Source organism: Phaethon aethereus (assembly GCF_964289735.1).
Source record: "Phaethon aethereus genome assembly, chromosome: 25".
In the NCBI taxonomy this organism is placed as follows: Eukaryota; Metazoa; Chordata; class Aves; order Phaethontiformes; family Phaethontidae; genus Phaethon; species Phaethon aethereus.
The window spans coordinates 5,033,721-5,061,339 of NC_138601.1; the positions used below are offsets into that span (position 1 = coordinate 5,033,721).

Consider the following 27,619-nt stretch of genomic DNA (forward strand, 5'->3'; position numbering starts at 1 on the left):
AAAGTGCGCAACCCTGTTATTTCTCCAGGCAAGGCATAGAAATATGAATGGCTATTACAATCTAGCCCCCTTCCCATGCAGGATGCAGGAAGAGGGGAAGTTTTATTGCAGAACAGCCAAGTACCCTTCTCTTCCCCCTGCGCATTAGAGGAGGGAGCCTGCCTTTGCCTGGCACAGCTCCAATCCCCTACTCCTGTTGTGCCGGGCACGGGCACAGGAGGTTAAATCAGTGGCCACAGGGTCTCGCAGTGCTCAGGGCTCTGCTCTGCTGGCAGCTGTGCTGAGTTGTGCCATAACGAGGGAGATGAACGCCCAAGTGCCGCTGGTTAAGGTGCCAGGGCAGAGCAGTTGCTGGGGTGGGTGGGGGTCAGGCTCCTTTGCAGCTCCTTGGCTGGGGTTCTGGCTCTCAGGAGCACGGAGGTGCTTGGGGTCCAGGGCAGTGAGGCATCCTGGCTGCCTGCAAGGAGGGAGGTTGAGCTGGCTGGGGCTGTAAGAGGAGGAGGAGGTGGTGGTGGCGGCGGCACCTGAGTGGAGCCGGGCAGTTCCTCCTACCCTTTTTTGGGGTGTCCCCACCCTCCCTGCATCCTTTGTCCCTGCCCCTGAGGGACAGGAGCAGTAGCAGCAGATTTGAGCCTTGTAGAAAGGAGGTGGCAGGTATGATGATCCCAGAGGAGATTCAGAGGCTCCTGGAAGGTAACCATGAATTCTGCCTTGCTTCCCTTCTGCTTTGTGGGGGAAATTTGCTGTGGTTATGGGGGAAGAAGCTGAGAAGCTTTCTGCACCTTGCTGTGCTGGGCCAGAGAAAGGAGTGGAAGGACTGTGGGAACTACTTCTTATCTAAGGTTGATGGTTTTGGGGTCCTCAGGTTATGCATGCCTTCCCTGTCTCTAACCCCAGTGAGAATGGAGGGGATGTGGCTGCCTGTCTTGGTGTTTTTGGGGCTGCCCTCCTGTTGCTGAGGAGCTGGTAGGTGGGTCCATGCCTGTGTTAGGGTTGGGGAAGCCCCCCGGTGGCTCCAGACCCGCTGTAAGGGGAAGAGAGAGTATGTAAGATGGAGGGGTGTCTTCTGGCGTGGTCAGAAGGTGTCCCTGCTGAGTGCTTTCATTAAGGTACCGAGCGGCTCCACGGGTGAGCCTCACTTGGGCGCAGCATGGGAGCGGGTACAAAGGGTAAAAGAAGCTCGTGTGCAGCAGCGAGCTCCCTCGGCGGGCGTTTGTTGTGGCTGTAAAGGTTGTGCAAGCGTTGCGTGCCGTGCTGGAGGTGCAGCGAGCAAGCTTGCTCGGTGGTGGTGGTGGGGCATCCTCAGGAAAGCTTCAACCCCACTGAGAAATGGGGTACAGCTGAGAGTAGTGCTGGCTTCGGGCCCCGCTTCTGCTTGATAATTTGAGTGTGACCTCATTTGAATGAGGTTGTGGCATCTGCGTGAACGAGCTGTGCGGAGAGCTGACAGCGTTTACTTCTGTGCGTGTGTAAGATGGCAGGTGGGAAGCTCCTGAAGTGGTTTTTCCTGGGTTTCTTCACAAACGCGAACTGTCACACCTCCCCTCGTTGAAGTGGTGGGTCAGCCAAGCAGAAACCACGCTACGCTCTTCCAGCAGAACGTGCTTCACAAACACCTTCTGCACAGACCTTCGCAACCGCCGCTGACCCCGTGGTGCGGCAGGCAAAGGCTCGGGGAGGGAAGCGCTGTGCAGAGGTGACTACGCTGTAACCCCCCCGTAAATAAAACTTCAGCAGCAGCGTTGCGGGCTGGTACGACGGCGTTAGCCCGCGTCGCAGGCGTGGGTGGGTGGGGGGGAAGGAGCCGTTAGCATCTCGGGGCTGGCCCCGTTGCCACAAGGCTTTGTGACCTTCCGTTTCCGACTGCGGCGGCTCGCGGCGGCACGCAGCCCTCGCCCCTGCCCCTCCGAGCCGCGGGGTAACTTCCAGTCCCGGGGTCTGTGGGTCCACGAGCGCGTGCGCAGCCTCCGAGCCTGTCAAAGCTCTCTTCCAAATGCTTTGTGTCTTCCCCCAGATGTAGGTGTAAATTTTCTCCTCTGTTTTTTAATCATGGGGGCTTCGGTGAAGTTCACCTTTCACGGTTTTGATGTGCAGCACTTTATTGCTCAGTGCTGACATTTTTGTAAACAACTCATTTCTGCACCTGCCACCTTCCTTTAACTTAGATTATTTTCTTGTTAGCTGACTGTTTTTAATTGAAGGCTTCAGATCTCCTTCTAAAGCACAGCCTTTGTTTGCTGACAGGTATAGCAGGCTATGAATGGAGATTAATTGCATGTCACATACCTCTGTATCAAACTTGCTGTGTCTTAACAATCTATACGGTCTTGAGGTCTTCCAGCGGCTGAGAAGGTTTCTACCTATGCAGGCTGGGAACGAAGGAGCTTCAGCTACCGCAGCGTTTGCAAACTGCACCGCCGTAAGAGTTCTTGTGTTTAAAATAAAAATTACACCTGGAGGAGGAAACACGTGCTGATGTACTAGTAAGGTTTGGCCCGTAGTGCGGGATTGTTTGCGGGATACACAAAAGCAGGTAGTTGATGGCTTGCTGGGAACGGCCGTGTTGCTGTCACCAAAGACATCTCTGAGGTCGCAGCGGTTGAAAGCCAACACAATATGGCTATTCTCTAAGCTGCAATCCTGCAACGCTTGCGAATGTTTGTTATTTTCTGTGTGTGAGTACATGTGGTTGCAGCAGTTATATTAATTCCAGTTGCGCCTTGCAAATAAGCAATCTAAGTTCTCATTAATGCTGTGTTGTCAGTTAATTGCACAGGGTTTCACTTTTAGCTCAGTCAGGTTCCTTTAAAAACTACTTTTGCTGAAGGGTATTTCATGTTTGTTTAGCACAAATCTCCTCTGAAGGCTGAAACAGTGGTTCTAAAAAATGTGATATATCTCTGACAAACCCAGGGCTTCTGGTTTTGTTTGTAGAGGCAAAGGCAGTCTGACAGTCTGATTATCTTCCCGTCATCCGCCTTGCTCAATCCTCTTCGTTTCGGGTGGTAGGTCTGGAAAGCCTGGCTGGGTTTTGGACAACAGGAGGGACGGGGCAGGTGCTGTGCTGGGAGACTGCACCCGCGCAGCCTGACAAAGCTGGTGGCTGCTGGTTGCACGGCCGGCAGCCTCACTGCTCTTTTAGAAATAAACAGCAAAATGCGGTGTTTTGTGAGGGCTAATGAGCCACGGTCACCATTGACATAGCATCATGAGTAGTTCTGGAATTTAAATATCAGGGACTCTGGGGTTGAGACCTGGGAGCTCTTCTCAGTTCCCCCGTTGCAGAGGGGAGAATGTCCCACTCAGTCCGTTGCAGGAGGATGGATGAAGATTTCTTCGGGTCTCAAGGTTTTCTCTGACTCAGCCACACAAAAGCAAGGAGGGGTCCTCTGAAAAATGTTGTTTCACCATTAAATCATTCTTTCTTGAGCTTGCGGAAAAGTCAAGAAACGCAGTGTGCGATAGTTCACGGCTTTTATTTTGACAAGCAGGAGAGGGGAAGATACAACTAACCTTCCAAATCCCTGGCTGTCTCAGGATGCATCTTCAAAATATTAATGCAGTCTCACAGAAGCTCAAGGTATCTGCATTCTCTGTGTTGATAGGTGTCCTAAACTTTTTTACAACTAATTTTTCCCAGCCAGCTGGGGTGATAAACTGCAGGAGGGATTGTGTGAAGCATCAAATAATTGTGATTCTGTGGGACTAGCTCCTCTGTGCATGGAGTGTAGGATTTCTCTTGGCAGCCTTCTGATGGCAGAGGAGTAGAAAAGAGCAAAAAAAAAAAAAGTGAATGTGTGTATGTGCATGGAGAGAGTACACATGGCATCTTAATACCTCTCAGCTCTGCTCATTGAGTGCTGATTAACTCCTAGAATTTAGTGCTGCCATTAAAAGGTTATTTACTACCTGGGCTTCAGTGGTTGTGACATAATTCTTATGATGTTGTGCATCTCCTGCAGGATTAAAGTGGATAACTGCAATTGCCTCTAGAAACTCCCCTGAAACACTTGATGAAATCTCAACTATTTTTTTTTCCCCCACTCTTACCTTTTTAGCTGCAGGAAATGAAAAGGAGAGTCCTGTAAACTTTCAGAGTGGATCGCAGAGAGCAATCTATAAACATCAAGAATATAATGTTACCGACAAGCAGTAAAACTAACATTAGGGTGATTTACTCTAGAGCTGCTTACATATTGCTCTTCCTGATCCACTTTGAGAGTTTATGGTTAGGCTTTCTTTTTCATTTCCTGGTGCTATAAACATAGTGGCTGGCTCTGAAAAGGGCTCTGCCTGGTTTGCAGAAGTGACCCTGGTTCTACTATAACTTATCCAGCAGCTGATCTGTGCTGACATCCCGGTAAGTAAATACCGTATTAGAGCTAATCGCATACTCACGGAGCTAATCTGCGCTTAAAAATGACAGAGGGATGCAGCTGATATTTGCACAAGTTCTGGGAGCAGTTTGTTTTTCGTGCTTGTTCTCTTTCACTGTGGAAGCACAGCCTGTACGTAGTTTCTCTTGCTGACCTGTTTCTACTGTGCTGTTTTTAATGCCCGTTTGTATATAATAAATTGTCCCCTTAGCCTCATCTGTTCTTAAGCAGCAAGCTCCTCGGAGCACAATACATCCTTTGTGCTTAGATATATGTACTTGGGTACTTTCTGTGTAATTTGTAAGTGGTGTAAGCCTCAGCATTGTTGGCTTGTCATAAGCTGGTACCGTACCTTAGATGTACGGTTAAAACTGAGTAGAGATGGACTGAAAAAGAAACTTAGCCTAAGGATTACAGGGTTGGCCTGGGCTTTAAAAAGCTTCACTCAGCTGCTCTGGCAAAGCCTTTGTGTTATCCCCGACAGGCCATCTAGGGCTAAATTACTAGCAGTGGACTTGATATTAATAGGCATTTTGGCCTGACACCTCTGCGCTCCTGGAGCTCCCAGAACCGCCGCTGGGTGCGGGCTTGGGAGCGACGCTGCGAATCGGCATTCCTGCCCGTCCGCTGGGCCGTGGCACCTCCGCATCCCCGCGCCAGCGGGTTGTGCCGGGATGCTTCGCTGCCTCGGAGCCGCGTGCGGGCTCGGAGCTCGGCCGCGGCCATGAAGCGGTGGCTGCAGGCGTGAGGCACAGCTGGCCCAGACCTGGCTCTTGTGGGTCAGGGGCCCTCCTGGTGGGACAGGCAGGGAGACGGGGGAAGGAGCTAGTGAGGCCCCGGAGGACTCTGCTTTTGGCTGAAATGTGCCTTATGGGCGAGTTCTCCCGTGGAAACTTGTGCTTTCAGCTGCGTGCATCGAGGAAGGAGAGCTGGACTCAGGGAGACAAGCGTTGTGCTCTGGTTTCACCGCTCCTTCCCGGGCTGCTGTGGGCAGGCTTGGGTCGCCCTGGTCCTGCCCATCTGTCGCTCTGAAGAGGAGGTGGGAAGAGGGCCCCGCTCCTGGGGGATGCCGAAGCATCAGCCTTGTTCTCCTCCATGTTCTTCCTCATGTTCCTTGCTTGAAAGAGCTCCTTTATTTTATATATATTCTCAAGCTGTAAGCCTTTTTTGAGTGTGTCACGAGCAGGCAACAAAAAGAAACGAGGGCTCATGATTTTAGCAGAAAAAGGTATTAATTTCTCTTGTGGCATTTTGATCTTGAAATGTGCTTGCAGGTGGAGGAGCTGCTTTTAAGGAGCTGCGCGGATTCCTGGGGTGTGCTAAACAGTGCTGGCTGCTGTACTGGCAGCTGAAGCATAAGGAGCTGAAAGTCTTGCGAGCAGGATATTAAACTGACATTAGTGTCACAGTATGGGGTGCAAGTTAAGGGTTGGAGAGGCCGGTACAACACCGCAGCTTTGAAGCCAATCTTTTCCCTGCTAGGGGAAACTAGCAGTACAAGGATGACGGTCTCCTATACAGAGCAGCGCGATTGGAACGGTTTTGTTTCCTATGGGACTTTTTCTTTTTGAGGTTTCTGTAGAGAACATAATTATTTACACAAATAGAAGACACTTAATCCTTTTATCTTCCAGTTCAGGTTGAATTTCTGCATATAGATGTGGTTTCCAGGTGAGAGAATACCATATTTACTTTTGTCTAGCTGTCTCTGAGCGAGCACGGGACGTAGTACTTCAGCAATAGCCTTGCGGGAGAGCCAATGTTGTGATACAAGTACGTGTAGGCTAGTGTGCAAGCATCCTGTTGTTCGGTGCTCGTCCTTTACAAAGATCATCCTTGTGAAAACCACAGGTTAGGGTCTCCTTGAAGTGTCAACGGGTATCTTGCACTGGTGTTTTGAACGTGCTTTGGATCCTCCTCTGAACGGGATAACTCCTTCTGTGTCCTTCCTTAATGCCAAAAGCTGTTCGCAGCAGATTTTCAGGGCTTGGGGCGGCAAAAAGGCAGGCGGAGTTGCACTGTAGTCCGATAGACTTATCCATGTTCCACCTTCCTCTTCCTTTTTTCTGCTTGGTGGTTTCTTTGCAGTTGCTTATTTGCCTTATACCGTTGCAACTAGAGAGAAGCTCTGTAATCGCATGCGATACTTAGATCCTCTTCTCTCCGCAATCAGTTCAATGTCTTACTTCTCCAAATGAAGTCTTCAGGTTGACTTGTGTCTCTAGATCAGACTGCTTGGTATGGGGCATCGAGGGCTTCCTAGTGCACTGCCAGGTCCAGGTTTCTTGGCCAAGAACATGTTAGTTTTAACCTGTAATTCTCTTTCTCAGATGCTGAAGTTTACCTGGCGGATGGACTGCAGAATGAAAACTTGAGTGCTAAAGCAAGGGAGCAGAGGGATGCAATTCTCTTTGGCTTCCAGCAAGTCAAAGCCAGGTTTGTGTTGTCTTCATTACTTCCTAGTGAAAGTGCTTCAGAATAGTGTCATGCCTTGGGGTACTGCATGCTGTATTCAACTAGCTGGACAATTGGCCCACGCTTTGAACGTTAATGGACATTCAGGGCTTGGAATAACGTGAGAGCGCACCGCACACTGGTTTGTACGCTCTCCTATTTAACTATGTAACTATACTTAACCATATAACTATTTAAGTTGTATGGTTGTCTGCAAAGCTGTCATCATTTGTGTTTGGAAGTTGTTTTGTGTTTCAAGGTAAAAAAGTATGTCTTGGGCTGTGTCTGTACAGCTCTTTGCAGATGGGTCTCTGATCCTGTCCTGTTCTTCCTTCTCCCTTGTGCTAGAGAGGATTTTGTGGAAAAAAGATCCATTATTTGATACTTAGGTGTGTGGGTAACGCAATGAAGTGAGCAAAGATTTGTGCTGCTGGCTTGCTGCTGAAAGTATCTGTTTCATGAGTGTCTCCTGAACTCAGATGTGCATCGCCTGGGCTTTGATACAGTGAAAAGCAATGAAGAGGATTTCTGGAGTTAAGAATCAGGTCTGAACTGGATTCCAAAATCTCATGTCTTTGGCACTGTTCAAGTCCTGCATGAGAACATGAGCCGCATCATTTGGATGTGTGAGTGAAGCAAACAAAGGTTGTTCTATTGTGCTAGGGGAAAATTGAGGAACATAAACAGAGAACAGGCTGCTGGAAGCTTAAATAAAACTTTCATCCTCAGCTGCATTGTATTTTTGGCTAGAAACATGATCCAGAGCTTGCTGTTAATGCTCTAGTTATAAGATATGAGTTGTGTCACTTGAAGTTAAGACCTGACAATAAAACTCAGGATGGCTGGCTGATCTAAGCATCCAGTTTAAATAAAACTACTGTTGAGTCCCTGAGAAGCAGAGAATTTTATCCTTTGGAAGGGCACAGCCAGAGTCTATTCCCTGCAGTCCCACTGAAGAACTTTGCAAGATGCCCTGCTGTATCTTAATCGATCTTTCCTGCTGGCTAATTAAGCATCAGTTTTACTCAGCAACTCGGGACTGTGTAACTATCAGCCTGGGTTGCCCTGAATAATTGAAACAAGCTGAACGCAGAAGATGGAAGCCTTTGGAAAATGGGACAGTAGCATATCTAATGGAAGAATTGTGTGTGTCTGTGTAACAGTGTGTGTAATATTGCAGAAGAAAGGGCTTGGTTGCATGTTTATAACAGACTGGTGTGGTTTCTCTGAAAAATTCCCACTCACTAGCAGGTATTGATCTTGGATGGAAAGAGTTAAGTAAGCAGAATTCTGAACCTGAAGTATGCAGACATCAAATCAAGATTTTTTCAACTGTCCTGAGAGCACCCAACTTTAAAAATGACAACTCTAGATCTTCATGTAAGGCAACTCTAGGTCTGTTTTTTAGTGAATTAAAAACAAATAGCGTGGAACTTGATGAATGTGAGGTACTTGGCAAACTTTGAAATACTAGACTGTTCTTGCTTCCTGAAGTAGGTGGTCCGTCTTCATGTGCCGTTAGAGTTGGGAACAGAGCTTGAGGAGAGGGGAAAGATGCTGCTACGACCATCATCCTGTGGACTTCTGGCTTCCCAGAGGTGGTGTGTGTCTTTGGTGACTTGCTCAAGAAGGAGCAGCCTTTAGGGTCTTGGGGCAAACACCGATTCTGTGACACAGAACTCAACCTTGGCTCTTAGCTCTTTCTCAGCTTAAGAACACAATTTAGGATAAAGCTTTTGGAACAAAACCATCTCAAACGAGCAGGAAATTTGATGAAGCAGCCTCTGCATCAGCAGAAGTGATATGCAAGTTCCTTCCGGATGCTGGGGTTCAGATGTGGGCCTCCGTCCTGTTGCTTATTGAAACAAATCGCAGGTACTTCTGGAGGGGAAAGTGAGACCCTGGAGCAAAGGCTACAGGCACTGCTGATTTCCTACCGGTGTTTTATTTCTCGGTGGCATTTGGAAAGGGTGAGAAGAACAGAGTACACAGATGTCCTTGCTCTGACCTGAGCCATTAACGCAATGATTTGCGGTGGGAGATTACTGTAACGATGACTGTATCTTTTTATTTGAGAGGATCTAAGCGGGTCTTGCTCTTGGGGATGAGGCGCGGGTTTGTCTCTTCGGGGAGCTTCCTGTGGCTTTTGCGGTGGGTGTTCAGGAAATCGTCAGCCGTCATCTTCAGGAAGCGCCTGCCTCCCCCGAGGCTCTGCCTTTCGCCTCTGCGGGGTGAAACACAACACGGCGTATAGGGTTGCATTATTTGGGTTCATAATGGACATAAGTAAACTGCTCAAGTGCTGGGGAGAGACACATGTGTCTCTGAAAGGGAAGAGCTTCATCTAGTATGATTATCCCGAGCCAGTCTCAATAACTGCTCCTGTAACTTGGCCGTCAGGTCTTTATATCGCTGCTCTCCCCGTGGCCTCATAACATTCCCCCACCAGGAGGTTCGCTGATGACTATAATGTGAACAAGTGGTTGGGCTTTATGTCTCCATGTGCTACCTGTGAGGATATATTGTTCCCGTCTCGCCGCAAGAAGTGCGGTAGGTAGGGAGCGGATTGTGTTTGCAGGTTGTAATTTTTTCCAAGGCAGTCTGGGGTGTTTTCGCTGGAGGAGCCGTGTCGGAGGCATTGCAGGCGGTGGCTGTGGGGAGGCTGTCACCGAACGGCTGAGTTATGAGTCCCCGTACTGTTTTACTTTCAGAATTCATTTGGTTATTTAAAGTGCACTGTTGTGTTGAAACAGTTCTCCTTTTTCTTTCTCTTTTTTTCCCCTCCCTACTGAGTCGGATCCAATTCCACTTTCTAATCTCTTATATGTAAATCCTGGCCTGGCAATTTTTTTTTTCTTAACCATCTCTTTGGTTTTGTTGATAATTTTTTTTTTTAATTGCTTTCTCTGATTGCTTTGCATAGCATCCAGGAAAAAAAAGCCACAGAACACAACTGGAGGCTTGGTCCCCAGGAATTATCTCTGTGAGGGATGAGGATCTCGCAGCACGGTAGCATGTACAGTTACCTGTGCCCTGACCGTAGGCTGAGGACTCTGCTCTAGCCCTGAATGGAAAAACAAAGTGTTTGTAACGGATAAAAATCGCTCAAAAAGCAGCTTTGGTTTGGGGGAGGGTAGGCAGAGGATGTGGTGCTGGGGCAGAGTTTTGCTTGTCTTCCAGAAGGTTGTCAGTCGCTTCTGTTTTAGGTCTGCTGGTGCTGAGGGTTTGATTCAAGTTGTTCCTTGGGAACGTCGCTGCTGTTTCTTGTGTCCTAACAAAGCTGGCTGCAGAGCTAGCAGCAGATGTCCGACACCTGGGATGAATCGGATACATGACTCCGTGCAGGAACACAAGCCCATTCTTGTCCTTTGGCAGGAGCAGTAACAAAAAAACCCCGTCTTCTTGCTGTTAAATGACCTCACCTCAGCGTTTCGACATTTACAATGGCAGGGGGTGAGATGGGGAGAATGGGATTTATTTAAAAATATGGAGATAAATAGTTCCTCCAACTCCTTGGAGTCAGCTAGTCATTTAAACTCCCTGTAGGAAGGCAAGTTTGCATTGATGGAAACAAATTCTAAGTATTTTTTTTTTTTCCCTGAGGCGAAATGTAATAGTGCTAAAAGGAGGGCAAGGCAGACCTGTTGTATATCAAAGCAGAAATGAAGAGAAAGGGTCTTAATTAATGTTGAGTTTCTCACATACACCCACTAGGAAATCCAAAATAGACACCAAAACTCTACCTTTAATTTGCTCTGCTGTGACTACAACACTGACATGAACCTGAGGCCCAGTTCCTGCTACTCGTAACTAATACACAAGGCCATTTTTTGACATTCCTACCAACAGTGGGAGCTGCAGCGTAGACCAGACTCTTCACCTCTGGATAACAAGCCCCAAAACCTCATTTTACTGCCTCATTGTCTGATCGTCCTTAAAGTTTATGTCAATATTCCCAATGCTGTTAGCATGCTATCACTGGGGAAAAGTCTGCATGTGGTCTTTTAGCTCTGCAACGAAACATCTTGCGTATCAGACATCTCCAGAGGATGTCCTGGCCTGCTAACGAGAGCCTGCCAAGGCCAAGGTCCTTCCCGGACCTCCACAGTCGCGGTGCTGCCAGGCTGGCGTCTGTGTGCAGCGTCACAAACGCAAGCCCTGTGGCCAGCAGTACGTTGGGATTCCCAGCCCGAGAAGTGGATTCGTGCTCCCTGCCTGGTTGGGTCATTTAGGTCTCTGCCATCAGCCTGGGATGAGGTTTTAGACGTCTAATTCTGCAGCGAAACGCCATGGCTGTCCTGCGTTTTCAACCAGAGGCTGGGCGCTGCCTCCGCGAGCCTTGCTCGTAATGCCGAGGTTCCGGAAAATAAATACAGCCTCTAGCTTAGAAATTGCTCACCCTCGGTGCAGAGACGCAGCATACAGAGCGGGTCCGAGCTGCTCCCAGTGCCTGGGATGTGTTTCCATGCTCTGTTCAGTCAGAGCAGCAGAAATACTCGTTTTTGGGGAAAAAAAACTTGGGTAACGCCCTCACCTAGCTCCTGCTGGGTGCTTTGCCGCGTCTGGCCCGACAGCGTTGCTGTCGGTAAGAAATCCCGCGCTTGCTGCTGAAGCAGGATGGTTTGACCCCAAACGGGCGCCTAAGGGTACAGGCGACACGGGGACCGCCTCTGGTTTGGGCGTCCTTGAGGTTGTGCTACGAATCTCAGCACGCTGTTGTAGCATGTGGCTCACGCACACTGTCACACACCAGTAAGCTACTGGTTCTGTTGGTTTACAGGTGTAGCTAAGCTCTAGCTATCGCGATACCAGGGGAACTTTGCCTAATTATCGGGTTGAACTTGACCCTTTCTGCGGCAAGGTATTACAGTAAGATTGTAAAACAATCGCTAATGGAAAAACTATCCAAAATTCCGTCTAAAACAATCTGTTTTGCCTGTTTTAATAAACTTCTAACCCTACTAACTACAATTATTACTTCAATTTTCAACCTTATTTTAAAGTTTTAAGATTGAAATGAAAGAAAATGCAATTTCAGGGTAATTTTGCTTGATTAGTGTTAAATGCACTGCCTATAATTCCTACCAATATTAAACTCATTATGCCGAATAACGTGTGATACCAAGATAAAAAGGAATTTAAGAATGTGACCTGATGGGCAGATAATTGAGCTCAGCACATTAATGCAGGGGCTGGACTATAGCCCCACCGCATTGCCCTTAATTAGGCAAAGTGCTGCTTTCCTCCTTCACATTCTTCAGAGCTGAAATTTATTCGCTCAGCAAGGAAATGATCTTGCTGAGCAGGATTTCACTCACACTTACTTTGGCCATTAAACACAGATTTGTTCTGCGAAAAATAAGAGCAAGTCCCCGGCCCTTCAGAAGTGCTTAGCCGTTTTTGGATTTGCTTTTTTTTTCTATCTTACAAAGGAGCTCCTCAAGTTGTTTTTTAGCTTCGTGCAGGGGAGACGTGGCCCTGCTGAGGGCGGGGGGGGCACTGCCTTGGGGACAGGAACGTGTGCGCTGCACCAGCTGGTGTTAATGGAGATCTAAAGCCTCCCACCACCTGGCACCAGTAAATCTGCACCTGGGTGTGTGTGAGCGCAGGCATTCCTGTAGTTTTCAACAGTCAAGTTTAATACTGAGCGTGGTGATTATTTCTTTTTAAAGTCTGGTAAAGTTTCTGTTAGGATGTTCCCAATTTATTCTGTAATCTCGGTGGGGGATTTTCTTTTTTTTAACTCCCCTCCTTTTGGGGAGTGCTGAGGAAGGAATTCTCCTGTGTTACTATATGGCATGGCAGGGGCACAAATTCAATTCAGCTGTTATCACATTCTACCTGCTTTTATACCTGGGGTGAATGTGGCCACTGGCTCTGCCAGTAATGCAGTTTGGTGCCTTCTGGGTTAGACTCCTTTCAGTAATTTGCATCATTTTCCATTCCAGCTGATAAAATTACCCCTGTTTCCCCATCCATTTCCTTGTGAATGCACTGTTAATCTGAAACCTGAGGACTGTAAATGATTGAAATTGTGTAACCAGAGTCTTTGCATAGCTGCTGCTGCTGCTTCTGTAACATTGAACCGAGAAATGCATTTGAAGTGGTTTGTAACCGACTTTGCTAATGGTGAGCTCCCCAGTCCCATTTTCATCTTTTTTTCTGCTTGCAATCTTGTACAGCATTGATTTTTTAAAAAAAATTTTTTGCAAACATTAAAAACCAACAAATACCGTGCACCAAACAAATTAGACTGTCTTGAAATATCTAATTTAATAACATCTGTGGTGATATTAGTGTTCTTAATTGGACAGGAAAATACAGGAAATTTGATTGAAACCTGACTTTATTTTATGGTTTCTGCTGAAATTGAGTCTGAGAGGAAAGTGGGGTTTAGACTTTTATAGACTTTAGAGCTGCAAAGAGACCATTATAACCATCAGGTTTGACCCCCTGCATAATACAGACCGTAAGATTTCAGACAGCAATTTTTGCTTCTGGCCCCAAATGGGTCTGGTTTGCCTCCTGCAGCTCTGGGACTTGCTGCAAGCAGTGGATGCTGGTCAGCAAACTCAAGCTGTGGATGGGAGGAGCGGGTGTCTTCATCGTGTATTTTACTGGATTTGTGTGACACGCACCCCCCAGCCCCTCAGTGCGACAGAGGACTGAGGCCGGGGGTAGATGTGCTGCTTGAGTTTTGTGTAAAGGTTGGAAATGTAGGAATAAAACCAGATTGCCTTAGTGCTCCAGGAAAACACAAGTCCTGCACTCGTACCAAAGGGCAAATCTAGACCTGGTGTGGCAGGAATAATGCTGACGTGGGGGGGGATTTCATCCTTGCATATTCCGGGGCTTAATCTGCCCTTCCTTTTGGAACAAGAAGGGGTGTTTCTGGGTTTCCCTGGTTTAACCAGTGCTGCTGAGGTGATAGGGGTGTTGAAGTAACTTCTTTGCTGATAGTCCTGCATCTGCAAGGAATGGAGTCCTGCCTAGTCAGGCCCGGCAGCATCACCGTCCTCAGGTGACTGCTGTTGAGTGAAAGAGCTATGAAGAGCAAACTCTGCTTTGATGAAGGTGAATCCGTCATACAGTCCGTCTAGGAAGGGTAGGATCTGGAGAACTTGCTTTCAAACCTCTCAGGTGCCTGGCTGGTGCTCTTGGGGTTGCTTCCAATCTTGCTTCTGTTACAAACCGGTGCAAGGATAAGATCCGTGATCAAGGTCTTGGTGTGTCCTGGAAGAACCTTTCACTTCTGACGACCAAGTCCTGGCTCTGTGGGAGGCAGCAGAAGGCTCCGGTCCTTACAGACTAGCCACCAAGAAATGTTAGTTCTGGCTCAGGGCTGTAAGGACAGTGGGTTCCCGCTGGGAACGAGGCTTTCTGGCAAACCTGCTGGCTCTGACTCGTCTCCCTTTCCAGCGTGACAATAAGCATTTTCTTCTACTCTTGGTAATTCGCCCACTGAGGTCTGTTTACACGGTTGAGTTGCAATTTTGATTAGGTCCAGTTGGAGACACCGCTACTAGGAGGCTGATGAATTAGAACTGGGATTTGCATGTTTTTCAGGAGCAAACAACATAAACATTTCCAGAAAAGCCAGCCCCTCCGCTTGAGTGCGTAACCTCAAAGGCTATACGATCATGAGAAATGGCTTGTGTTTTGAACAGAACAAATCTGTGGCTTCTTCCTGTCTAGCCCAAAATATGCACCGATGAGGTGAGAGAGGTGGGTGGTTCCTTGCGAACCATGTGGGGGAAATACTTTAACAAAAGACATCCGATAAGTATTGGCAGCGCAACACTCGTTCTTTGGCTTTGTAATGGAAATCAGATATTTTTGGGTTAGTTCCTTGCTTTACCTATTGCATCAAAATTCTCAGTCGATTCCTTTGTGAGCTCATTTGGCTGAAGCTAGTTAATCATTTGACAAGTTTTCCCCGTCTTCCTCCACTTTCTTAAGGTCTGATGTAGATTGGACCTTCCTATATGGCTAAAAACTCTGCTATGCTTTGCCTAAACTAGTTCCCTTCTTGGTGGATTCCACCCGCAGCTGGTGGACGGGAGGTTTTTTTAATCATGTGCTTAAAGGAACAGTTAAGACGTGACCAAATATATCAAATAAGGCCTCTGGTTTCTAACTTACACTGTCTGGCTCAAGAGGGGATGCGTATGGAGCAATTAAAATTTTTTTTTTTAATTACATGCTGTGAGAAATTATTGGACTGTAATTTTCAGGGTAAACCTCCTGCAAAGCTAAAGACCAAAACATTGTCTGACTGCCTGTTACCCACAGATCGGGCGCGTTAAAGGCGTAACACGCTTGTCAGTACTGTCTTAATTGGGAACAAAAATCAGAATTGGCCTCAAGCTCTGTACTTTGGAGAATGGCCCAAGATGACTAACCTGCTTCTGCTTGCTGGGTTCCTCCTCTGCTGCACAGAATCGTGCTTTTTTCTGACTCTCTAAGCATGCGCGTGACTTAGGGCTATAGATTATTTGAACTATAGCCCTATTTGCTACCTAGGTTGTTGCAGCAAAAATGGGTGTGTTGCCCACATAATTGCGTTTCTTGGGTAATGCAGGAACAAAAAAAGAATATTCTGGCCGCCTCTGAAAATTGTGAAAATATAATTAGCTGATTAACTAAGGCTGAAGTTACCTGCAGGAAGGGGTGGGGGAAGCATAGATGCTGAAAGTCGTGCTTACCCCCATCCTCCTAGACATGTACAAAGCATCAGGGGGAAAGAAAGAAATCCTATAAGTGAACATACTGAAAACACTGTGGCATCGTATGTGGGTGCCTTTTAAGCTCTCAAGATAAGTAATTTGTTCAAGATTTTCATGCAGTCAGTGGCAGATGAAGGAATTAGATCACTATTCTTTCATCTTCCGTAAGAACAAGACCATCTTCCCCCCACTCCCGATTAAATTTTAAACTAACTTTCATTCTCTGCTTAAGCCTTTCCAGAGTGAAAATGATCAAAGCATGAGATTAAAGACACATCCTGATCTGATGAGATTAGAATTTTTGACTGTTTCCTTATGCCCCCCCCCCAAAAAAAAGCAAGGCATCTTTTTGGTATTCCTTCCTCCCTCCCCCCCTTAAATTTAATCAGAGTGAAGCTAACATGGACTTGCTGGTCCAGTAGGAAATGGAACTCAATTGTACATTTTTTTTTTCAACCATTTTACTGTATTAAAAATGACAGAGGTTAGAAACAAAGCTCTTATACTTTTATTGAACTGGAATTAGAAGTGACAGAAAATCATTTTGGTCCTAGTGCAGTAAATGTTATCACTAAAACATGTTCAGGGGAGATTAGGACAGTCTCTCAAGCACAAGAGACAAAAGTTCACAAAACAAGAAGTGATTTTGCTGTCCTTGTCTCGCAGTCATCTGTTCAGGAGACAAAAGCATTTCAGCTCGCGGGGATGCTGGATTTGGGGGTTGGGGAAAAATGCTGGTACCTCTTGCAGAGAGGAGGTTGAGCACAGGGAGGGAAGGTTTCTCAAATCGAATGTTGACTAAAGTTTGAATTCTCAAAGCAAATGTTGAGTAGCTGCTAATGCTGACTGGAGACGAGGATGGAGCTGCTCTGACGGATGCCCTGACCTTGGGCAGACAGTGTCACTTCTCTGGGCTTCAGAGAGAAGACGTAGCTGCCGTAGGATGGATGGGAAAGAGCTCGTCGTGAAAATGGGGGACCACTGCCAAGAGCATCCAAAGGCCCCCAGAAATCTGCCGCCCTCTCTCGCTACAAGGCACAGTGGTGTGGCTCTTTCCAATATAATACAGCTGATATTTATCACCAAGCCCATTCTCCTGGGAAAGTTTCTTCTATCTGTGCACATTTTTTTTTTTTTGTTGAAAACAAACAAGTCAAATAAATATTATGCCCTTAATCAGAATTCTGTTGTTGTTTTCTAATTAATCTGTGTCAGTAGCTTGAATGTTTGTGTTAAATCATTTTCTTCATGAAAGCTTTTAATGAGGAAACAAATTGATTGGATTTTTACATACTGGATTCTTGCCACTAATGCCTATAGACCAACCCTTTGTTACACATCTTGCCTGTGAATGGGTCACTTTGTGGTTTATCCCCAATCCTTCATCTGTTTCCAAAACTTGCCAGTGCTAGTCCCTTATTAAAATGATGCAGATGTCAACCCAAGATGTGCTGAAGGTACAAGAGATGAAGAAATCACGGAGGATTTTTTTTTGCGTGGCCAAAAGCGGGCAGCGTGCGCACGGCCCTCTGCAATGCTGCTGCTGGAAGGTGTGAGATGAGGTGAATTAAGGCTGCAAAGCAAAAGGTCACGTAAACCTCTGCATCTGGGGAGACAGAGATCTGTTTTCAAGGAAGGAAGCTGTGAGCCTCTGAAACTCTTGAAGCGGAGGAGGTCTGGTTAGCAAAGGAGGCTCCGTGGGTAGCGGAGGATGTCGCGGGGGCCAGCTAGCATCCATAGGACTTGCAATTTCTCCTAAAGCTTCTTGAGCAAAATGTGTATGTTGACCATTCACCGGATTCCTGGCGGTACTTCTGGTATAATTCTCCCATCTGTCACTTATTCATCAGGCTGGAACAAATCATTAAGAAAATAATGTATGCTTATGTCTGTCTTTTTTTTTTTTTTTGTCTTTTAGGTACCACTTGGAATTTCTTCCCCGAGGTGAGTACAAGCCAGTGGGGAAGTAGAGGTGATTTCTCGTTGCTATGAGCTTGGGAAGCAGGGAAGGGTTGGATGTGTGCGGTACTTTCTATGCAAAGCCAACAGGGAGAAGAGCTTAAACTGAATATATAGCTGCATGTGGCAGTTCTTAAGGGTGGGAAGGGGCAAAGCTGCAGGGAGGACTGTGGCAGGAGTTGGAATTAGTGTTCTTTCTGGGCAGCAGAAGTCCATTTCTCCTTACCCTTGAGAGCAAATAATACAAAACTGCGTGGTGCTGACATAAACGTATCGTCTTGGACAAGCGCAGGATATTTTTCTGCAAAATTTCTGTCTCCAGAAAAGGCTTAAAGTTCAGAAAGGGCAGTATATTCCCATGAGCCATCGGAGCAAAGACTGTCGGGTAACCTTCAGCAAGCTTCCTCTGGTCTCATTGCTTCATGTTAACCCGAACTTGAAATTGAATCAACCTCCAGGTGTAGACAAATGGTCAGGCTGCAAATTTTTCAGGACCGTGACCATCTCTTGTTATGTCTGTTAACAAGCTGGGAGATTCTGATTGTGGCTTTGATCTTCATTTCCGCAATAATGTGGGTGATGATTTAAACTTTCCAGGGTGCCTGCAGGTCACAGGCCGTGTCAGTGGGTACTTCTGCATATTTGGGTCAATTGATGGATACGTATTTGCTCAGAGCTGACCTGGGGCTCCTTCGACTCTGTGTCGGGTCGGCAGAGCTCAGCTCCGATTCCTGATTTGGGGCGTTGGGCACAGCCAAGGCGTGTTGTTCGGTGGGTTCCTCCTTTTTCCTTAAACAAGGGTTGCAATACGTGAGCACCGACAGAAGGATCTGCCAGTGTTCAAACAAGATGGGAGCCGGGGCTGTAATAAAAATCCTTGCGAATGTTCCAACTCAGCTAATCCTTCATTTACTCCAGGAATAAATTCCAGTATGTTACCTCCTTGATCAGGGCCCACTTCCAGCACATCCTGTCTGTCTGGCAGCACAGAAATGTCAGAAATGCAGCAGCGTTGCAATTCCCACTAGAACAGTGTTATCACATTTTAATATGAGCCTCGGTGCAGCCTCGGTGCTTCTAATTGCTTTCAAACCATTGTTTTCATGCGTTTGGTTGATGAACCCAGCATCTGGCATCATTTGAGAAAGTACAACAGACAGCTGTGTTCAAAATTAAAAAAAAAAGAGTGAGAGAGGATTAGAACACATAAAAGGGCTCAAAATTAGATTTTTAAAAAAAATTTTAAAGTTCATACAATGTAAAGGGTAGAGGAGGGATGCTTTTGTTCTTTTGAAATATTCTTTATTCTTTTATAGAGTCAGAAGCCTAAATAATATTAGGAAGATTGGTTTGTAGCACTGTGTCCAGATTAGTAAATGAAGTGCCTAGCTCGCTTAAATGCCTGCTAGGAATTACTGTGCAAGCGTTTGGGTCTTCAGGTGTGTAGGTATCTCTAAATGTGTCCCTATGTCATCTTGGGAACTTAATACTATTCGGAAAAAATGTACTAAGGAAACAGGACAACCTGGGAGTGAAAACATGGGCTCGGACACCACCTTGAGAGCCTCACCTCGGTACCTTGCTTGGGGAAGGAGTGGTGGTGACGAGAACTTGATGCACGCTGAATGGACAAGAGCCAGAGAACTACAGTGTGGGGCTTGGTTCTGAAGAAAAAAATAAATGTCATGTGCCTGCACATATTGGTAGGAGGACTGCGAAAAACAGGTACAAATTAGCTGCCTAGCCGCACTGCCGGTGCATTTAAATAACAGGGTGATGTGTTAATGGCTTCTTCTAAGAAGGTTTGGGATTTTCTTTGTAATATCTAGTAAACAGCTTTTCTAAAGGGGGTAAGTACAACTTGTAACCATATCTGGTAAAGACAGTTGAGCTCCTTGAACTCAGAGCCATGCTGAAATCCTTCTGAAGACCAAAACCTCAGTGATTCCAGCTATCCCAACCTGTTCATGTATATGAACCAGGAGTCTAGGTCTTGTCTTGAGGATGAGTTGGGTAGACCAGTGCAGTTTCAGAAAGATGTAACTGAACGGAGCGTAAGACGCAGGATGAGTTGCTGTACCCAATTCATACGCACCAAGCAATGTTGTTGACTGTAGCATGTAGCTGCAAATTATTTTTGCCTTGTTCCTTAGGTGGTCTTTGAACAGAGCCCCAGGGTGTCTCATATTTCCTTTTGGAGGAGGGCTGACTGCCTATGTAAAGTATTTTATACACTTAATATATTTTATACGTGCATGCCCTTGCTGTCTTGCAGCAAGCTCCCCTTTGTGGAAAGAGCGCTAAGGAAAGTTGGCAGAGAAAATCTGGAGAGGACCTGGGTCAGCTGTAGCCCTCCCCCAAGCTCCTTTCTGCTGTTTCCATCTCTCGTCACAATTCAGTGCAACGGAAATGTTCTGCCACAGCTTTGGTTTAGAAGAAATGGTCTGCGGAAGCGGCGACAGGCCGTTCCGGGGTACTCCAAGGGAGCCCAGCACTAATGAGGAGAGAGATGAGTATTTGGGAAGAGACTGGAGGGTGAGGGAACAATGCAAAAGACAGGATTAAAGAAGAAAAAGGTGCACATGTGGCTAAATAAAAGCTGAGGGTCAGGGCTGGAAGTCTGGCTTTGCCGGAATGGGACTTCACACTAAGTAATGTTACTGTCACTGGTGTCTTTCAGCTTCCCCGTTCCCACACCCAAAAGACAGGCAGAGATGGACAAGTGTAAGAAGACAGTATGGCCATTGATAGAAGTGAATTAGATTAAATCCTTGATGTTTCTCCAGTATTTTGAGATACTCAGGAGCATAAATCGCTCTAACACTTTGCTTGGACATAGGCCTTCAGAGCTGGAGAGAACGTGGCTCTGCCCGTTGAGCCATCATCCCCGGGGCTGATGAAGAATTGTCCCTCCAAATCCTGCTGTGGGGTACCTGGGCCTTCCTGCTGGGTGGGTGTCCCCTTAGCAAGGCATTGCACGGAGAACTCTTAACTGCTGTGTACTCGCTCACGCTAAAAAACCGCGCAGCGAATGCAGTTGTAGGCAATGACTTTTTACTTTTTTGAAGAAAACAACCCCAAATAGATGAAGAAACCCAGGTTTATTTTCATTGAGCTTATGATAACATTTTTGCTTTTCCATCAAAAATACACCCAAGATGGTTTTGTCTGAAGTGCTGCAGGAGTATTTTCTGAATAGTAGTGTTCCTCAAAATATTCATACGTAGTCAAAATGTGCGAGAGCGCGAGATTGTTGTTCCCGTTTATTAAATTTAGGAAAACTGAGGCTCGAGAAATGTGCTTAAGGTACCAGAGCATCCACAGGCGTGTCCAAGAACTGGGTCCAGATCTACTGCTGCTCCCAGCTCCGCGCCTCAACCCCAGAAAACGTCGCCTCCCTGAAGCCCTGAGGAATAAATATAAACGTACGGCGGGGAGGTGGGTAAGGGACACGCCGGGATAAAACATGACTTAAAAATTGGGAGCCTTCATGTTGCGTAAAAGGATTAAGTAAGTAACGGTGTGGAAAGTCTTAGCAGCCCTCTTATCTCACAGCATATACTATTTAGATGAAGTGCGTATCGTTTTGCCTCTCTTGGCTGTGCTTACTTTGGCTCAGACGCTGAGGACTTCATGGGTCGCCGGTTATTCTCGGGGTTGGATGTCGTAGCAGTGCACGAGGTAGGTATATACCCGAGGCATGCTTGTAGTTTTCTTTCATTAACTGGCATTACACAAAGGCCTCAAGTGTTAGATTTATGAAGTAGCTTTTCTATATAAAGCCTCAAATCTATTGAATTGAACCGAAGCGGAGCTGGATGGGAGACGGAACCGTGCATTTCCCTAAACCACTGCTCCCTGGTATTGCATATTTGGTTCGTGTAGTTATGACAAGTACAAGTAGCAAATCATTAAAGCAGCAAAAACACCATCTTTACTGTAAAGATCCCCTTTGAAGCTGAGGCAGAGTGTTCCTGAATTAATGGAGTGCATAGTGATTTTACTAAGTTTTATTTATAAAAAGCCCTCTTTGCGTTCATGCCAAGAGTCTCCAGCTCAGTGGTAAGCAGGGTTCATACACGGAAACCTAGTCTAGATTTATGATGTGTTTGAAAACGCAAGGGAAAAAATATCGAATTGACAATATTTGTAACATATTGTTAAAATATCTATTCTATCGCCATGTGTGGAATTCCCCCGCTTTATAAACACGAGTGCTAGCTACAACCCTTGAAATGTCATAACACGGAGAGACAAAAAGAAAACAAAAAAACTTTTGTTAGAATGCCTTCTAAAGTCCAAGATGTGTTTGGGTGGTGCGTGGAACAGAGAGAGTTAATTAATGAAAAATAAAATAAATACACAAAGGCATATGTTCTTTAACTTAAAAAATAAAAGTTTTAATATCAACACTTCTGACAGCTCCCTTCATCAGTGCTGAAGCTTTGCTTCCTGCAGCTCCGAGCGTGCAGCTCTTTGCCTCCGTGCACGTATTATATTCTGGGCAACCTAATTTGTGTAGAGACAGTATTTTTTGCATTGAAATCCCTCCCGTTTCATAGTTTTGCAAACTCTGAGCAGCTGCACGGGTTTGCTTTTATATGGACTTATAAATTATTCCGCTACCTAAGGTATTGCGCACAAATTCGGAGGCAAGTTACGATTATAGGAGAAAACAGAATGCTCTGCTTGGAAAAATGTCATAGGTAGGAGGCAAGCGTCTGTGCTCCGGGACGGACTGAATGGAGCTGTATTTGCATTTTTATTTACGTATATACATTGAAAAATCACTTTGAAACTGTTGCTGTTGCATTTTGAGTGTTCAAAAACCGAAACCAAGCTCTCCCTTGTTATGAAGCTTTGAAATCTTTTAAAAAGCTGGGAGTCCACAACACGCCGTGCAGCACCCTTCCGCTGCGGGGGGCAAGAAAACTTGGCGGAGGGCTTGAGTGTGCTGCCATCCAGCCTCGTCCCAAGTGAGGCTGGGATGAAGCCTCTCAACGCGGACTGCTCCAACGAGCCTCTCTGAATGTGGCTCTGCTGTGGTCAGAAATACGGTTAGCTGGTTGTGAGCGTAGAGTAATTAAGGGGGAGATGTTTACCCTTGATTGGAATTCTTATTGCCGTAGCACAAGGAAATAGAAAACACAGTTTTCCCCATTTTTTTTGAAAGCCCTAGGTACTTTTTTGGGGTGTATTCATTGCATGAAATCAAGGGAAAAGAAGGGAAAAGCCTCCAAAAAGAAACATGTCACTTGATTTTTTTTTTTAAAAAAACAACTTTGGTTCACTGTTATCAACCTTTACTTGGAGCCAGCAGATGAAGAACTTACAGAATTTATAATAGGATTGAAAGACCCGGTAACAGCAACTAGCAGTTTGGCTGGGTTATTCTGCAGTTAATGTCAAAACTTTCATGGCCTTTATTGAGAAGAATTAGCTTAATGAGGAGGGCTTTTGAACTCTTTTTAAACCAGCCCATTGATTTAAAACTTCTTACAAACTTGAGGAAAGTTTCCTGGTTTGGATTACTAGGTGCTTTTTGGAGATCTCGACTTCATAAATCAAAGCATTCAAGTTACCGAGTCACCCGCAGTCCTTTGAAACCCATCCGAATTGTAGCACCTTGGGGCAGAGCGTGCCCTCTTTGTTCACGTTTAGCAGTGTCCCGCGCTTCCCTCCCCAGGGAAGTTCAGAGCACACCAGACTCTTAAGAACAAAGCAACGCACCGTAAAGAAGGTATAAAACCGTCAGTAAAGATGCTAAATATACGGCAGTTTGGGGAGCCCCAGTAAGTTAAATATTAACAAGTTCTATTGCTCTCACTTTGGTCAGTTAATAAAATACTCTAATTATTAGATTGTCTAAATTGCCTGATGTGCAGCTTCGGAGGTAGAGAGCCTGCTCAAATGAACCCTCTGTGTTTTCTGAACTTGTTTGCGTAGTAGGAATGCGCCGCAGCTTTCTTTTTATGAAGAACTCTCAGGGGCTATTGCGATGTGCTCAGATGAACGCGCAGCCCCAGCGTTGCTCTGTGCTCATGCAGAGCAGGAGAACGTTCAAGAAACTGCCCCGCCGGGGACAGAGCACGAGAGCGTTCATATATACCATCACCTGAGCTTTCTCGCAGCGAGCGGTAGACCCTCCTGCTCCACAAAAATGGGGAAAAAGGGATGTAAATTCTCTGTTTTGACCACCAAGATGTTTTGGAGCCCTTCAGAAGAGCCGTGCCCTGCCGTGTACCTTCGAGCCTCGCAGGGGAGCGGGGAAGTCGGTGCCCTCCGCGTCCATGGCAGGAGCAGGGCGGGGAGTGCGGTGCCGGGCCCCGACTCCGGGGTCTTCCAAGCCTTCAGCTTGCTCAAATTTGGAGTCTTTGGTTCAAGTTTGGAGTCTTTCTCCCCTCTCTCCCCACAATGACTTCTGCGTTGTTTTGGTTTGAGGAGCAGTAACCCAATCCAAATCACCTCTGAAGTAGTAATTCTGCCCGTTAGTCAGACTCCATCCTGAAACACAACTGCAAAATCATCCTCTGCGTTACCGTAAATGCCTAATGGGCATCTCCTCCAATCCCCAGAGTGCCTATCGCCCTGCCCTACGCTCTTGTCTTTGCATTCGCTGCCCGTACTTATTTTTTCTTAACGGTGAAAATTGCTGCAGATACGGGCAAGACAGCCTCCTTGTGTCTTGTCATTGGAATACGCTCGCTGAACGCCAGCTCCCTCGTGGGTTGGTTCTGTTTATTCCTTGTGCGCTTGGAAGGGTTTCGGCTAAGAAAATATGCTGAACCTCCTGACGCCGCAATGGACATTACTCAGGGCTATTTGGCCTGTAGTCTCCTCTTTTGTACCAATGATGTTGACATTTTTTTTTTTTAGATCACAGGCTGTATCTGCAGTTAATTATTGCACTGCGCAAGCGTGGGGTCTGGCTTCAGACACTGTTTTGCTGTGTTCCTAGCAGAGCTGGTACCTTAGAAGATGAACCATTTGCGGATTTGTGATCTTCCTCTGCCTCAGTATCCCCATCCTTTAAATGAAGACCTTCTCTCTTCAAAGAGGCTCATGAGGAATAATTTATTAGTGGACCCAAATACAAACTATTGGTAGCTTTAGGCTGGTTTTGCTCACACTGGATGGGCTTTCTCTTTTGCTGATGTGTTACTGGGTCACAAAAGGAAGAATAAATCTTGTTTACTTGTTTACATCCCGTGGGAATCTGCTGCTGCTCTGGGTTTCAGGCTTGTTCCTAGCAAGGCTGAAATGTGCTGTGCCTCCCCTGTCAGGCAGCTGTTCTGTGTAGCTGCTGCCCACTTGAGAGGCAGAATGTGCGGTGCCTTTACTGAAAGGGTGCCAAGGATTGCAAGAGAGCGGCTGGAGGGAGGAAATTAGGGAGGGAGGGAGAGAGCAAACCCACAGCGAGAAAAGGAAGGGCAAACTGAGGAGGAGAGCTCAGCTGGGGGATGACACAAGGGGCTGGCAGGATTAGAAAATACAGAGTAATGGGAAGGATGCAGTGTGAGCTCAGAGGGGCATATCACCCCCCCCCAGCTTCACCAGCTATTTGGATTCGTGAGAATGAGCTTTGCTGTCATACAGAGCAGCCCTGCCAAAGTCTTCTTTCGGGCAAGGCTTGCACGTTGCAAACCTCAGTGTCACTTGTGGGGTGGCTTTGTTGGTGTGTGAGGAGGACTTGGGTTTTCTAGTGTTGTAGCTTGCTGTTCTCCTTTTTAGAAATAAAGCCATAATCAGTTGCGGGAAGGCTTTGGTTTGAATATCTGCGTGTCAGATTAAAGATCCACGAATTAATAACTTGCAGGTTATTTTCTGTTTTGTATAGTCGTGCAGTTTCTTTGCTATGTGACACAGAGAGAAAATAATTTCATCCCAGCCTGCTCTGAGCTTCTCAGCCTCCTTTGGGTTTGTTCTCTCGAAGCTGAGAGTTGCAAAACTTGAATTCTGTTTGGTGTAATAAAATACTCGGACCCTTTGCAGGGCTTTGCTGGGGTGGGGTGTTGGTTTTTTGGGAGTGTGTGGGGGTTTTTTTGGGCGTGTTTTTTGTTTTTTTTTCCCCGACAACAGGAGTAGGTTTTGCACCCCGGAAAGCTTTCGGAAGCCTACTGCTGCACTGCTCCTGCCTGACGGACTTGATTAATCCCCGGAGGTTCGTTGCCCTCCTCCCGCCCCAGCGGTGCGCGGCTCCCGCCTGCCCGCACCGCGCAGCGCCGGCTGATGCTGCGCGCTGCAGCCCGCCCTGCTGGGCGCCCGCGCTCACTGCAGCCCCGCACGGCGGCCGCCGGCCTTCCGCGGCACAGCCTCCCGCTTCCGAGTCGGTTTTTAACGGAAGTGGCATTTTTAGTGGACCGTTAATTTGCTTTACTGCATGTCACTCGCCAAAAAAAAACCCCAAACTAAAAAAACCCCAAAACCTGGATACCGAGTGAACAAAATTAGGCTTGGACTGGATTCACTTGTCAGCCAGCCAAGACCTGTTTGGGTCGACATTTCTAAAACGACGATAAATCATCTCCTCCTGTGTGCGAGGAGGTCCCTCACTTTGCTTTTGACCCTACTGCCGTGAGGTAGACCTGTCCTGCTGATAAAATACAGCGTAATCAGCGACGGGTCCTGCTCTCGCCATGGCCTTGTTTGCCTTGTGAGCCAGGGACAAAGTTATTTTCCTTCTCTGTGTGATCTCCGCATCCAAGAAAATATTTATTAAGCAGGATAAACACTTTGAGATCAGTAGATAAAGAAATTTCTCTTGTCGCTTGTTAATAATACCGCTGCTGTTGGTACAGCCTGGGAAGGGGAGGGCGGACAGGCGTGCGTGTCGGTGATGCGCGATAGAAAACGTGGGATTTTCTGGTAAATGTGATGTTACTCAAGCACTGGCACTATAAGGAACTCAATAGTCTGTATAAAGAGGGTGCAGAAAATCTGCATCCACCAAAACCTCAGCTATTCCCATATTAATCACAGGGGCTAACCACATAGATCCAAATGGGTGCTTAGGAGCCAATGAAGCCTTCAAGGCATTCAAAAAAGAAACAGCGTACATTTTCTAGCACATAAATGTGTTTAAAAAGGTATATAATTTATAACAGCAATGTTGACAGAGCTTTAACTACATTACAAAAGCTAAACTATAATATATTTACATGTGAGCAGTACTTACTGTGGGGGTGCGTCTCTGTTGATGTGTTTCCATGTGATTCTCCATAATTTCAGCAAGTGATTGTAGTAAGGGATATTAAACCATAGTATTGATAATACTTTTACAGCTCTGCTTTGGGAAATGCATTACTGCTAAATTAGTCCCTGAAAATCTAGAGATATTAACACTGTCGAGCATGAAGGCAGATGGGATTTGGATCGGAGACCTTTATTTGTAGTATGATACTAAGGAGTCATTACTTTAAAGCAGGAACTTCGTTTCCTTGAATATTAACTTGGGTTGGGGATTTTACTTCCGCTTTGGCATGAACGAGCGTATCATAAGAGAGTAAATGGAACTCGCCTGGTATTGATTTTTCTTATGCTCTAAAAAGATGCTTAATGAAACTCTAGGTACCTAGATAAAGACCTTCACTGAATGCAAAGTAAGCTTAATTGCAGTTCCCTTAAACAAGCTACTGGAGATAAATTTTTTTTCCACTACAAAGCCCTTTCACCTGTTTAGATTGTTTCTCTTCCTGTGTGTCAGGATGCATGAATTAACTTTTTTCTTTTTTTTTTTTTTTGTCTATGAGGGATGAACTGCAGCTTAAAGAAAGGAAAACTTTTTTGCTAGCTTTTGTATGGAAAAAATGTCGGTCTTGATTTTCGAGGCCTAGATAAAAGGTGTTAACCTTCTTTTAAAAGAAGAACCGTTCCTCTCCCTCTTCTGCTGAAGCAGAGTCGGGCATGGAGGCATTTTCCAACATTCCACAACAGAAGTGTAGCAAAACCAGAGCCTGAACCGAGGTTTTTATTTAGCATTTGTCCTAAGACCTGTCATCTGCTGGATCCTACCTCTGCTCTGGCATAGTTGCAGGGCTTTTATTTTTACCCTCCAGCACTGCAAGCCCCAAAGCAACTGGGAAGGGTAGGTTCAGATTATTCCCT

The 27,619-nt window shown here is 46.2% G+C and overlaps 1 protein-coding gene across 1 annotated transcript in view; it reads left to right on the plus strand.

Annotated features, from left to right (window-relative positions):
- Window positions 1-659: 659 nt before the first annotated feature.
- SKAP1 (src kinase associated phosphoprotein 1) overlaps window positions 660-27,619 on the plus strand; it is a gene marked incomplete at its 5' end in the record, with an annotated part of 152,982 nt that continues 126,022 nt past the window's right edge. Inside the window, 3 exons of the mRNA XM_082010633.1 lie at window positions 660-693; window positions 6,707-6,812; window positions 17,475-17,500. Of these exons, the coding sequence (XP_081866759.1) occupies window positions 660-693; window positions 6,707-6,812; window positions 17,475-17,500 (166 nt within the window). The remainder of the gene's footprint in view (window positions 694-6,706; window positions 6,813-17,474; window positions 17,501-27,619) is intronic.